Raw genomic sequence first — 14,824 nt, forward strand, 5'->3', positions numbered from 1 at the left:
CAGGTCCCGCCACAGGAACCTTAGGAGAGGACGATCTTCAGGGATGAGGCGGACTTGATGGAACATCCCCTTGATGTCGCCACTAACAGCTATGGGATGTTCGTGAAATCTCACTAGGACCCCCAGCAACGGGGCACCGAGGGTAGGGCCAGGTAGCAAGTACTGGTTCAGGGTCTGTCCGAGGTATGGGTGTGAGCAATTAAAGACAAGGCGGTTCTTTCCGTTGTGGCTGACGAGGTGATGTGAGATGTACCAGCACAGCACCTGCTTCAATCAGCTTCTGCATTTCCATCTTGTAGGCGTCCGCCAGTTTGGGGTCTTTCAAGAGACGCCTCTCAGTACTACGCAGCATTGGCATAACTGACTCCTTCGGTGAGTGCAAAGGGGGCATGTTTGCATGGCGCAGCAATGGTGTGGCGTACCTGAGAATTCCATCTACCTTAGTGCGGACAGTCTTGACTTCAAGCAATGCTACAGCCTGCTGATCCTGCTTTGACCGAGTCACTTCTCTCTCATGTCGGTAAGGTACAGTGTCTACTTGCCAGAGCCTCTCAACATGCTTATAAAGCTCCTCCATTGGTGGCATAGATGAAGTGAACAGACACTGCGCAGGTTGGATGGGCCGCCCCATGAATGGGGTGGGGCCTTGAAGAGTCCACCCAAGCCTGGTGTGAACTGCGGCTGGACAACCCGGTGGACCAAGTCTGACGGGCTCGACAGGTATTATCAGCTGAGGGTTGTCGGAACCTACCAGGAGTGTTGGCTGAGCGTCTCTTAAGGCAGGTAGGGGGATGCCACTCAGGTGTTTGTATTTCCGCTGCAGGCGGTCGATAGGGTAAGTATGGTGCGCTAAGCTGAGGCGGCCAGCTGTGAAGGCATCATTGATCTTGTAGTTAGTCTGAGGGTTTGCAGCTGGTGAGACTCGGAAAGACACTGTGTGTCCATGGAGTATCTGGATGTCTTGACGGACTGTACGCAGAGGAAGAGCTTCAGGAGTGCCCTTTATGCCAAGAAACTTAGCGGCTGCTGGCAACAACATAGTCCTCTCTGACCCATCATCGAGGATTGCAAAGGTGTTGAGTGTCCGGTCCTGATGGTCAGTAGTTGTACACCTGCTCTAAAGGATGCACATACTGTATTTCAAAAGAGTGGAGAAGCGTGCACAAACGTATTCTCCAAACGGGCCATGCGTTTTGTGGTCCAGTGAAGTGTTCAGTCAGTTAAAGGTGAATCAGATGTGAAGTATAGGGACTCTGTCGGTCAATCCTTCTGCCATCTTTACAACTATATTGTTATCAAATTCAAGACTCAGTTCAAGCTGTGAAGGCATCCATACTTCAGTACCTCCAGGCTGATAATTCAGCTCTACAAATCTGGGGTGATTTAGTTTTTCCTCTGTGTTTGCCCCTAAACCGGGTCAAAAACTCCACCAGCTCTCTTCTCACTGCTCCTGTACCAATGGCGGAATGACCCAACAAAATCACTCACATTCTGCAACACTGGTTGAACATACTTCACCCTCATCCCAAATCATTACTCGTGCAATTTCCAGCATTTTTTTCTTGCACGTTTTGTTCTTAGATCACATTAAAACTGGCAGTTTAAAATCAGTTTTGACATGGTAAATGACATTTACCATGTCTCAGCGCTGTCAATACAAAGTCTGTTTTAATTCTCACATTCTCTTGTATTAGTTTCAGCCACAGACATTTAACACACCACGTGTCAGATGTACAATCATTGTCAGTGATATTCATCATGATTAGGCTACCTACCAGGCTTAATTTCAAACTTAAGACATTAATAAACATCATTTCACCACTGTGCCACTGGGCATCTCAGCCACAAAATGTGGTATTAGAGCGTGGGTGTGTGGGTGCGCACACGCACACACATGCGTGTAGATTTGTCATCCAGAAATGCGAGGACAGGACTGTGAACCTGTATTTTGTCAGGTTGACAGTGAATTAAACAGCAAGTCTGAGGCAAATCACAAAGTTTCTGTAGGCATGTGTGGACGTGCTCTGTAAGTGTGACATTCGGTTAAACAATCGTCAGTGGGGATTAGAGTGTAGATGTGAAAGGAGACATGGCTTTGCAGGATACACGGTACAATATAGAGAATCTACCCCACAGTCAAAACGTACTACCTCATTTTCTCCATTAATCTTCTTTGTTTTAATTCCAAGAATTTTAATTAATTAATTCCAAAAAAGGACTTGATATTTCAGCAAAGGGTGTAAAGCTAATCTGGGACCCATCTTAAAGCATGTTAGCGCTCATGTGAGGACCCACTGGAAACAAGCACATTTACAAGTATTTATTGTCAAGGTTTAGGGAAATGCTCACCTACTCTATGTTAATGAGGTGATTTATTTTGTAAGTAGTAAAATAAATAGAAAACAAACCCTCAACACAGTATTCTAAAAAGCGCAGAAACGTCATCATCTCTCGTCTATCATCAATATTCAGATGGCTCCTGACAGAAACAAAGCTTTGTAGTTCCCCTAGTTGGACTGAGTCATGTATATGCATATTTCTCTGTACTTGCACACACACACACACACAAACATACTGTATGTCATCTAATGATCCATCTGTCATGTCTACACCTATACATACCAGACACCAAACAGACACACTGTACTCATTTTGTCTTTGTCTGCTTGTCTTTGCCGTCCCTTCTTCCCACCCTCCTTTCTGTCCCCATCCTGCACCTTCTCTTTGTGTTCGTCCGCAGTAACAGGTTGATCCATGGCTCTCCTCCTGACATCCGTTATTCCGGATCTTTCCAAGGGACGCTGACAAGCTTTGAGTGATGATGATCCTCTAGACAGGAAACCGGGAGACACAAACCTGTCTCATTCTGCAAGATGGATAGAGCGCAGGTCCAGGGACACATCATTAGGGGACAGACTGAGCCTTACATTTCAGCACAACTTTCAGTTGGGCCTATATGTATTTCGATTCATGTATTTAAGTGATACACAAAACAATACAGTGTGTCCTAAATAGCAATTTGCTGAACAAGTTGAATCATCTTGAGAGAAGTTAAGATGATATCGTCTGTCTGTTTTTTCACTTTTAGTGAAAGCAAGTGTCAGGATCAGAAGAACATCAAATTCACTTGTTAAGCCTTATTTATTTGTAGTTTGAGCTCAGCAGAGTGAGGTGAAAAGCCTGTTCAGGTTCAAGATGTTGTTTTTTGAGTTTATTTTTAATATATCACTATGAAAGTGATCATGAAAAAGCAGTGGTGTTACATCATAATCACATTTGATCACAAAACCTTTTAAAATATATATTTTTATTGCCGGTTTATGATCATGTATGTTAAAACATGAGATATTCCAGCGTACTGATACATATGTCTTTTTGTGTATATTTTTTTTATATATAGCACAAATCAGATGGCCTTCTGTCTTCATCTGCCAGTTCAATCCCATATATCACTCTTTATTCATATTAATGTTTATTATAAGATACAGATTGGGGTTAACCCATTCTCCTTAATAGGAGATGACTAATTTACTGGTATGTTGTTTTAAACCAAAAAGGAAGAGACTTAAGGACGCGCTAACAACACCCACAGTTGATATTTCCAAATGATAAAAGATAAACTTTTTCTTCATCCACTTTCAGAGTTCTTACTCTATCTTAAGCTATCTTTATTAGGGGTGGGGGGAAAAATCGATACAGCATAGTATCGTGATATTTGCCATGACAATACTGTATCGATACACTGACGCCAAGTATCGATATTTTACTATATAAATTGCAGATGGGAGTTTTAACTTTTTGGTACTAGAATAATAAAATCTATTGCTTTTTTAGTGCACTAGAAAACTTAACAGGACCATATAGAGGACTGAAAAAGTGATATGAACAAACAGAGAAATGTGTCTTTTTAGATAAACAGATGTTGACAAAGTTTTAGGGACCTAATTGGAAGTTGGAAAAAGGTAATAAATTGCAATATATCTCAATATATTTAAAATCGCAATAAAATTGAATCGCAACATAAATATCGTGATAATATCGTATCATGGGGCCTCTGGTGATTTCCAGCCCTAATCTTTAGGTTTTTTGGTATAAAAACATTCCTTTTTCGCAGTCACTCACTGTGAATGTCAATGTTTTAAGGATATAATGTGTTTGAAATAAAATAACAATATACTTTTATAATGTTCTATAGGTTTATAACTTTGTGCACTCTCCTCAAGGAGCACACTGAAATTGAATTGAAGAAAATTAAAGCCTAGAAGAGAGAAAAATCTGTATCAGTATTTCTTGGAATTAACCATGAACATCTAGTATAGTATATGACCTCCACAAAGTCTTGAAAAAAATCTGTCAAAGTTGAAACACCAATGAGACAAATTACGATAAAGAACATGCATGAAAAACAACTATACTGTAAAGATGACCTTATTGTCCCTTTTTTATGTGAGGGAACATGTACAAACTCCATCATTTGTGTTATACAGTATACCTTTTAGTCTATGCCTGTAGTCAACAATATGTATTGGTTTGAAAAATCACTTTATGGACCTACACAGTGTGTCAAGTATTTAAAGTATGAGATATGCTTGTGATGTTGTGTGCCTGAGAATATCTGCTGTGTCCATATATATGTGCATGTGTGTTCCAACATTGGTGTGTTTGCATATTGTACATGGGCACGCATGTGCACGTCCCTGCTGAATGTAAACGCATACTAAGACTTCCTGTCTGAAGACCAAACTGAGGGAAGATTTAGAGTGAGAGGGAGGGAAGTAGAAGGACAGAGTGTTTGAAGGGAGAGAGAGAGAGACACTAAAAATGATGCAAACAGGGATTGAAAAAGAAGGAGAGAAGAAGAAGAAAGAGACATTGAAAGGAGTGAGACGTACAACAATATAAGGAAGCAGAAAGATCTGAGGATGTTGGAAAAATCCAGAGAAAACAGAATACTGAGTAACTGCTGAGAAGCTGACACAGTGACAGAAATGACAGGGATGCCTCTGATGCACTGATCTGAAAAAGTGTGTTGATTAGCCAACTGGCATGACTCAAGAACCTGAAAGGAGACACACAACTGACACACTGACAAGAGGAATGAAATTCTCACTCGATAACTTAAGTGGATCTTCAGAGATGAGATAAGGGTGCACAGGTCAGTGAAAGTTGAAGCATACTCACTTGGAAAGGTCCATCATCACCCGTTTGGACACTGACCAAGGATCTTTGGACTAGGACGGACATGAGGACACGTCAACATCATCAGAGCCAGATTTGACTTGTTGTGAGTTTGACTAGTATCTCCTTTTTCTCAGGAGGTAAGTTGTCATCAGCAGTCTACGTACAATCTATTTTTAGTTTTTCTTTTAAAAAGAGAGAAATTAAATCAGGTCTTACAGTTATGTTTCATCCAGGAACCCAGACTAATAAATATATGCAAGTACAAATATAATGCCAAAGATCCCTAAAACAGTGTCAGTTACAATCCTCTGCCATCGCAGAGCATGTTTGTAATATCTTACACAGAGTACATGGAAAGGCCCCTGTGAACATTTATTGAAAGTACAAGTATAGCTATTACTAAAATTGGAGTTACAGCACCAACAAAATGTTTTGTTTGCCTTGAGGGGCTTTTCTATGAAGCTATAATCTGATGCATTTGACAGCGTGAGATCTGTATTCCACTATCCCATCCTGTCTCTCTCCCCTTCTGTATATTTCTCTCTTTCACACAATCCTATGCACACACACACACACACACACAAACACTCACTCACCCTGCCACCCAAATGGGACTCCCACACTGCTGGAATTTATTTGGACAGTGTTATTTGTGATCTGCCTCTGGGCCCGCTGCTCTCCTCTCAGCATCACTTTACAGTCATTGCATCACCACAGTCTTTGATGTTGTAAGAGGAAGAGCAACAATAAAATAGCAGCAGTGATGCATTGGACAGCTTGTAATGATGAGCTTTTCAAAATGACCATAGGCCTACACTGTATGCCTGTACAAAAACCTTTTTAAAACATGATCAACTTTACTTTTGGTCCACAAAATCTAGAGTAGTTCCAAAGGAATGGTTACCCACTGTAGGTTCAAATGTTTCTTTTATCTTTCTTTGCACTCCTGCAGGAATAAAGCCCTTTGATAAACACAGACCACAGCTGTGCTAGAACAGCATGCTTACATTTGCTAATTAGCTTTAAACATGAACTTTAGGCTGATGGGCATATCATTTGTTTTGCAGGTATTTGGCCATGTACCAAAGTGTTGGACAAATGAAAATGGTGATTGGCCACTAGAGGAAACATTAAAGGTGCCATATGTAAGAGTGTTAAGCAATTTACATGACTTAAACACTTTGCATTGCCAAAGTCTGAAGAGATTGTAACGTAACTTAAAAAATGAGACCTTCCCCAACTTTCTCGGTTGCCTGTGGACTTTGACTTGTAGTTTCTCTGGGATAATCCAAAGTATATGACATTTATGCACACTCCTGAGTGCCTTCTCTTCCGCTCCCTCACAGTGCCAACAGTGTGCAACACTAGCTAATGTTAGCTTAGCGCAGACAAACTGCTAGGTGCTACTAGCTAATGTAGCAAAAAATCATCTTGAGTTTGATAATTTCAGCTAAAGCTGGGTAAGCACTTTGCATTGAGCTCATTTGTGACAAGATATTTGACATCATTTTAGAGTCAGAATGAATTTCAGCATTGACAGGCGTCGTTTGCTGTGCAGTGTATGGGGGGACCAAGGATTGTTCAACTGGAGTCAGATGTCAGATGAATTTCTGACATTTTGGTTGGCTGTTGTCAGCAAGCACAGCAATGAGTCAATTCCCCATGATCTGTGCCTTTTTTTCTCACTGCACCTGGGCAAAGTAGCAAACGGAGCCTACCTAAAATTTTCTCTGCAAAATGGACAAGCCATACTGTCCATGTCTTCTAGCCACCTGCGAGTCCATATACACACGACTGAGGTTTCAGCACACAGGATGGCACAGATGATCAAAGCAGCATGGTTCAGTGTAATTAGCATTATTGCTACCAAGCAAACTTCTACCTGCCTCAAATCTTTCAAACAAATCTTTATTAACAATTTATTGTTAATACACAGAGTGGTCCGCTGGGGCCGACAGACCAGTTTATTTTCTATTTACACAGTGTGAGCACAGCTTTGGCTTTACATTGCAGACAATTTCCTTGTATGGTAGTCATACTTGTAAGTTTAATTAAAACAACAGCATTTCTAAAATCGTATAATGTTTGCCCAGTTTAATTCATCCAGATTCCCTTGGCAGATCTTGCTGGGAGATTGGTTAACTTGCTGTTTGTGGGTTGCTTTGTCAGCTGGCGTTGCGGGGCGGCTGGCGCCGGATCCATGCAGCGTAGCTGGGTTGCAGCTGGCTGGGTGCTTACTGGGGGCAGTTTGTCTCAAGGTCAGCTGCACTAAATCCAATCCCTTTGCTTCCTTTTCTTACAATGATGGGTGTATTTCTGTCTGTCCGGCTCCATGCTGACTGCAGTTAATTGCCATTAATAACAAGGATACTCTGAAAGTTGCACATAGAACATTTAAGAGTAAACTTTATGAGTAAACTAAGTTTAACTAACATCCCCTGAAAATCTTGTTTTTCTTCTTACCTTGCTGCAGTGATGTACAGATGCAATCAGGGACACCATGACATCACTGTTGATGTAAGGTTACAGGTGCCACAGAGTACAGTTGTCAGTTGTGGTCAGAGGTGATACAGGCTTGAAACTTCCGACCAGAGAGGGCAGCAAAACATTGCTTTTGAGTCTGGTGTTAAGTTACCTTTTGAAGGATTGTGAATTTGAATTGCATGATAATCCATCCAGTAATTGTCAAGATTTTAGAATACCTCCTAATATCTAGTTGCATGGCTAAAAAGAACACAATAGCTTTGGATAGTTAAGTGTTGGGGCTCATCATTCAGCTTTGAATAAGAACAGCTTTCACAATACATCATTGTAAACCACTGGAATAAATTACTTGTCATTGCCATTTGTTTCTGAACAGATGAAGTCAGTGGTTTAATGCAATTTCCCCAGAGCAACGCCCATAACACTCGTTAGCACTGTTAATGATGATGAACTAGCTCCAGTAAGCTGAACAATATCATGGGATGTTACTATGAAAACATCCATTTATTTTCTTCAGTGGTCTTAATGTTCTATGGCTGGACTGGTCTTGTTAATGCAGATAAATCATATTATTCATGCCTCACCCTCAGCTGAGCATGTTATTCTCATTAGCCTTCTTCATCAGCTGGATGATTCTTTTGCTGTGAGAGATTAGTTGGTGAGCCATGAGCATATACAACACAATATGTTGGGCTTCTTAAACCTTTCCAGTCTGGGACTCTCATGAGCAATTAAACTACATTTGTCATGGAAGGATACAGTAGCAAGCCCCCCTCCAGCCAATTTTGGGTTCACCCTCATTGGGGTGCTGTATGGAAAATATGGTGTTTAACCTCATGTGACTTGACATGTTTTAAATGTAGGTTAACTCTATAAATTAGCTTTTTTAAATCTCCTGCATAGTCCTCAACTCATACTCTACTGCTGCCCTCCAATGTGAGTCCACAACTTAGTACAGATTTAAATTATGAAAAGATTGTAGTCAAATGAGTGAATATAAAGAACAATGCCACTTATGGTGCATCAATGTTTTGAAGGGGTGAACTTTAGTGCACTGTCCTAATATAGCCACTGATCACTTGATGGGCTTGATGAGGAAATAGCTACTATATAATGACCAGGAGTGATTCATATTGTCTGTCTAATCTCATATTATATTCCACTGAGATATGTATGTGGTGCAGTCAGTGACTACCCTCTGCTGTCTATGTATTTGCACCTTGTAGATTCTGGTTCATATTTGCATATTTTCCTCCTCACAGCTGAAAGCACCATATGTAAAGGGTCACATAGTTAACTTGAGTGTCTAATTTCATAAAGTCTCATTACAGTAGGTACAGCAGATTTTGCTTGTGCACTAGAAGAAATTATCACCACACTGTGAAAATATGTGTGAAATATACCCTGGAGATGACATGTTGCATTTTGCCACCTTTGATGTAATCTACGTTTTAACTGTTGTCTGCACTAGTGATTGTACTTACTGTTGCTCAAAAGAACTGTTATCCTGTCGACACACATATACATAGAATTTATTCCCAAATCCACTCTGTTTATCCCAATTACGAGAAGAATTTGTCATCTTTCTCAGCAACAATAATCCTCGGTAGTAATAAAAACAAACAGGGCATAGAGATCAGGATTGATTTATCAGGCACAAAATCACTATTTGTGGTTCAGATCGGATCTGCTCTGAGCTATTTAAATGAGATGAAACCACACAGGATTTTTTTTCATGTTATGACTGCCGTGAAAAGGTCAGAAGGGTTAGATGCGCATATTTCAGTGTTTTTACAAAAAGGGTAAGAGTTAAAATTGACATATTTAAATTCTTAATAAAACTGATACTGACAAATATAATAAATATATCCATAACCCCTCACAGAAGACTGCACAAATAAATAGAGTTACATTATAAATAAATTATTGGTTTAAAGTGGCTTTGTCAGTGTGGCCGTGCCAACAGCAACATCCACACTGAGGTCAGAGACAGTGAAGAGTGGCCGTCAGGGCAGGGGAGTGGAGAGGGATGCTCTGTATGTTGCACTGTGCAGGGCTTACTTTATTCCCACAGTCTTTTACTATAAAGGTGATTGTGTGTGGGAATGTGAGTTCAGGGTGTCTCCCTGTTGCCTAATGCATGCTGGGATAGCCTGCAGCCAGTGAAGAGTTATAAATTGGTACAAAAATAAACAGATGGGTATCTTGCAGTTTCCACCCAGACTACAATTTCAAGTAAATGTTTACTGTGATTTTGTCTGACAGTTTCTGCACCAACTTTGGAACATCATCACCATCATCACTATCATCACCACCATCATCCTCACCATAATCATTAAGATGATCTTCAACAGCACTGAGTCCTGGCTTTTCATCAATACTTCATTTCCCATCCTGCCTGTAATATCCAGTCCCAGTAACAGAAGTGGTATGGAAGGATATCTTCAAAGACTGGCTCATTTGGATGAGGGGCTCTACAATGACTTTTACGGCCTTTGGATTGCACTGATGGTTATAAACTCTCTCATATTCCTGGTAGGAATTTCTTTTGGAGCCCTTTGTGGTATAAGTAGATATTAATACATTCTTATGTAAGTTTTTCAAACACATACTGACAGTGCCAGTATGTATAAACTCTGTAACTCTACTCTTCTCTTCCACAGGTGGGCATGGTGCTTAACATAGTCGCACTTTATGTTTTCTGTTTCCGCACCAAGCAAAAGACCACGTCAGTGATCTACACCATCAACTTGGCGGTGACGGACCTCTTGGTGAACCTCTCTCTGCCAACTCGTATCCTGCTCTATTACAGTGGAGGAGCGTGTCTCACCTGCTCCTACATGCACATCTTCAGCTACTTTGTCAACATGTACTGCAGCATCTTGTTTCTGACCTGCATTTGTGTCGACCGTTACCTCGCCATCGTGCAGGTGGGTTTTGCCTGTGATCTGGTAACAGAATTGGTCATTTTCTGATGCCTAAAGTGTCCCTTGACAACATGCTGGATACCTGCTCATCCTTACTCAGAAACCAGAAGGAAGTTAGAGCTGCATATTTTCTTTTGTCCTTGAAGGTTGAAGCTTCCCGTCGGTGGAGGAACTCCAGTGTGGCCAAATGTGTGTGCGTCTCTGTCTGGCTGTTTGCCATTGTGGTCACCTACTCCTTCCTCTCCACTGCTTTCCAGCACGCGGGCTGCTGCCTCTCAAAGCTCCTCTTTCTTACCATCACTGAGTTTTTTCTACCCCTCATCATCATAGTGGTCTTCACATTACGGATTATGTGGGCACTAGCTGACCGCCGTCTGATGCAGCAAAGCAGGTATAACCAATCTTTAATACATATACACTACCGTTCAAAAGTTTGGGGTCACCCAAACAATTTTGTGTTTTCCTGAAAAGTCACACTTATTCACCACCATACGTTGTGAAATGAATAGAAAATGGAGTCAAGACATTGACAAGGTTAGAAATAATGATTTGTATTTGAAATAAGATCTTTTTTACATCAAACTTTGCTTTCGTCAAAGAATCCTCCATTTGCAGCAATTACAGCATTGCAGACCTTTGGCATTCCAGCTGTTAATTTGTTGAGGTAATCTGGAGAAATTGCACCCCACGCTTCCAGAAGCAGCTCCCACAAGTTGGATTGGTTGGATGGGCACTTCTTGCGTACCATACGGTCAAGCTGCTCCCACAACAGCTCAATGGGGTTCAGATCTGGTGACTGCGCTGGCCACTCCATTACCGATAGAATACCAGCTGCCTGCTTCTGCTCTAAATAGTTCTTGCACAATTTGGAGGTGTGTTTAGGGTCATTGTCCTGTTGTAGGATGAAATTGGCTCCAATCAAGCGCTGTCCACTGGGTATGGCATGGCGTTGCAAAATGGAGTGATAGCCTTCCTTATTCAGAATCCCTTTTACCCTGTACAAATCTCCCACCTTACCAGCACCAAAGCAACCCCAGACCATCATATTACCTCCACCATGCTTAACAGATGGCGTCAGGCATTCTTCCAGCATCTTTTCATTTGTTCTGCGTCTCACAAACGTTCTTCTTTGTGATCCAAACACCTCAAACTTGGATTCATCCGTCCACAACACTTTTTTCCAGTCTTCCTCTGTCCAATGTCTGTGTTCTTTTGCCCATCTTAATCTTTTTCTTTTATTGGTCAGTCTCAGATATGGCTTTTTCTTTGCCACTCTGCCCTGAAGCCCAGAATCCCGCAGCCGCCTCTTCACTGTAGATGTTGACACTGGTGTTTTGCGGGTACTATTTAATGAAGATGCCAGTTGGGGACCTGTGAGGCGTCTGTTTCTCAAACTACAGACTCTAATGTACTTATCTTCTTGCTCAGTTGTGCAACGCGGCCTCCCACTTCTTTTTCTACTCTGGTTAGAGCCTGTTTGTGCTGTCCTCTGAAGGGAGTAGTACACACCGTTGTAGGAAATCTTCAATTTCTTAGCAATGTCTCGCATGGAATAGCCTTCATTTCTAAGAACAAGAATAGACTGTCGAGTTTCAGATTAAAGTTCTGTTTTTCTGGCCATTTTGAGCGTTTAATTGACCCCACAAATGTGATGCTCCAGAAACTCAATCTGCTCAAAGGAAGGTCAGTTTTGTAGCTTCTGTAACGACCTAAACTGTTTTCAGATGTGTGAACATGATTGCACAAGGGTTTTCTAATCATCAATTAGCCTTCTGAGCCAATGAGCAAACACATTGTACCATTAGAACACTGGAGTGATAGTTGCTGGAAATGGGCCTCTATACACCTATGTAGATATTGCACCAAAAACCAGACATTTGCAGCTAGAATAGTCATTTACCACATTAGCAATGTATAGAGTGTATTTCTTCAAAGTTAAGACTAGTTTAAAGTTATCTTCATTGAAAAGTACAGTGCTTTTCCTTCAAAAATAAGGACATTTCAATGTGACCCCAAACTTTTGAACGGTAGTGTATGTAGTAAGGAAGTACAGTATATCATGACATACAAGAATAGACCATACAATAATAAAAGGATTGCATTGCAGCTTTGAAAGCACTAGAGGCTTAAAGCTGATGGGATGTTACACTTGTGGCTTTGACTGTACTTTCTCAGGGAGAGGAGACAGAGGGCTGTCCAGCTGCTGACCACAGTGCTGGTCATCTTCACCATCTGCTTTACACCTTTCCACATCAGACAGGTGAGTGAGAGACAGGTGTGTTGCATTGTTTAAAAAAATCATCACCATGTCACCATTTATGAAACAGTTATGAAACAGTGGTTAAATGTGACAACATCATGTGTGATCTCATGGTTGTATTGTAGGTGGTGGTGTACTTCTACCCTGATATGCCTCATCATGTGATAGTCTACCACTTGACTGTCACTCTCAGCAGTTTGAATAGCTGTATGGATCCTGTCGTCTACTGCTTTGTTACAAATAATTTCAAGGTAAGACTGGAGTCCTTTTCTTACTCTCTTTCTTACCTTTCTTTATCCCATCCATCCCACCATCCTTCCACCTTTCCATCTGTCCATCTGTCCTTCCCTGCAGCCATATTTGTTCATCCATCACTCATGTATTTACTCGTTTAATCATCAATTCACTGAATAATTCACTGCCCTGTTCTGCCTCAGGCCACTGTGAGAAATATTTTCCGTCGTACAGAGCCCGAGCAGACGAGTGGTGACATCATCAGCATGCAGCACAGCTCCAAGGCCTCAGGAGGGACTGCCAACGCTGTCACTAATAATGTGATCATGATGACCAAAATTCACACTGCACAGAGACATATCGGGGGAAAACCACAAACTTTAAATCCCCCTTCACATGGAGTGAAGAGAAGTGAAAGTTAATTAGTGATCACAGTCACCTGGGGAAAGGTGGCTGATGTTTCTGCACTGCAACATGCTGAGCAGTGATAACAGCATCAGTGTATAATGGCACAGTGCTAAGCGCTCAGGATCAACTGCCAATGCTGTTATAATAATATGGACCAACCAGTTCACATAAAATGTGGTATGCCACAGCCGAGCATATTCAGCAACCTTTTAAATCAGTTAAAACACTGACAAGAGACCATTTCAGTCTGCAGCCAAACCTTCCCATGACTTTGGACCTGTGACTTCAAAAATACAACTGAGTACAAAACTGATTTATATGTATTATTACTTCAGTCATACAAGTGACAAATATCATAAAAGAAAGTTGTTTAACACTCAAATTTGATGTACTGTATACTATCCACATTAAATATATTTTACCTTTAGAGAGTACTTGAGCAAGGAATATTTACTGTGCCCAAATACATTTCTCTGAATTAATTAATTTTTAAAAACTGAAATAGCAAAAGAACTGCAGCAAAGCTGATGACTCCGGTTTTGATTTTTGGTAACATAACAGAGAGAGTCTAAACAGTTGCACTACATTCTAAAGTTTCTTTTATGATCCCTAAATAGATCCTCTATAGCTGAGAGTGAGCACAATTGCCACTGCAAAAGGATCACTGATAGCTGTGACTTCTTTGCAGAAAATCTTAAAATCTTTGGAGAGAAGTGTTGGCATTAACAAAAGAAGATATTGATGACCAGCCTGATACCTGTCTTTGACCACTGCATCCTTTTCATAACAGCGAGACATGTAATGTCAAACAGACTTGGATCAACTTCTTACTGTAATGCCTGATTAAGTGTAAACATAAGAGAACTTAACATCATACAATTACATAATGTAAGACGGACCACATATGTATCTGTTTCCCACATGCAAGGATAGAAGTGTTTTCTGTCTGGATTGCATTGTGACCACTTCAGAAGATCCACTCCAAGAAAATGTTTGGGAATGATAACCACTTTTGTGCAGCAGAGGGCAACATTGCACTCCCTTTCAAGGACCATTACAGTAACAGACCAAAGACAATTTTATCACTCAGAAAGAAACTGCTTGGTTGGTTTCTATTTGTTTTATTGAACCTCTCTTTGCAGGGAGACATGTCACATATTGGGGAAATTACAGGGGGATGGGGAATAAAGGTGTGTTCATGCCAGTCAAATGTTTTGCTTTGCTTTATGATATGGTGCTTTCCTTGTTTGGAAGGCGTTATTTTCATAGTCTTGTGAGTACATAATATTGCTGTTCTGTCTGCCTTTGTCTGTCTGGTTCTTCACATATA

At 40.9% G+C, this 14,824-nt stretch overlaps 1 protein-coding gene across 1 annotated transcript; it reads left to right on the forward strand.

Moving 5' to 3' along the window:
• The first annotated feature begins 9,959 nt into the window (after nucleotides 1–9,959).
• LOC119897682 (G-protein coupled receptor 20-like) lies at nucleotides 9,960–14,698 on the forward strand. Its single transcript, XM_038711568.1, has 6 exons — nucleotides 9,960–10,200; nucleotides 10,329–10,595; nucleotides 10,739–10,983; nucleotides 12,768–12,852; nucleotides 12,978–13,103; nucleotides 13,290–14,698. Exons 1-6 carry the CDS (start codon nucleotides 10,006–10,008, stop codon nucleotides 13,506–13,508), a joined length of 1,137 nt encoding a protein of 378 aa, XP_038567496.1. The 5' UTR covers nucleotides 9,960–10,005; the 3' UTR covers nucleotides 13,509–14,698.
• Nucleotides 14,699–14,824: the final 126 nt, after the last annotated feature.

Source organism: Micropterus salmoides, unplaced genomic scaffold (assembly GCF_014851395.1).
Source record: "Micropterus salmoides isolate LMB-PRFRI ecotype aquatic unplaced genomic scaffold, ASM1485139v1 Ms_hic_scaffold_11, whole genome shotgun sequence".
Taxonomy (NCBI): Eukaryota; Metazoa; Chordata; class Actinopteri; order Centrarchiformes; family Centrarchidae; genus Micropterus; species Micropterus salmoides.

Excerpts from the sequence above, each read along its gene's own strand:
- LOC119897682 (XM_038711568.1), top strand. The coding sequence starts at position 10,006 with ATGATCTTCAACAGCACTGAGTCCTGGCTTTTCATCAATACTTCATTT. Across the intron at positions 10,201-10,328 it reads TAAACTCTCTCATATTCCTG|GTGGGCATGGTGCTTAACAT; the intron begins GTAGGAATTTCT and ends TCTCTTCCACAG. Across the intron at positions 10,984-12,767 it reads CGTCTGATGCAGCAAAGCAG|GGAGAGGAGACAGAGGGCTG; the intron begins GTATAACCAATC and ends GTACTTTCTCAG.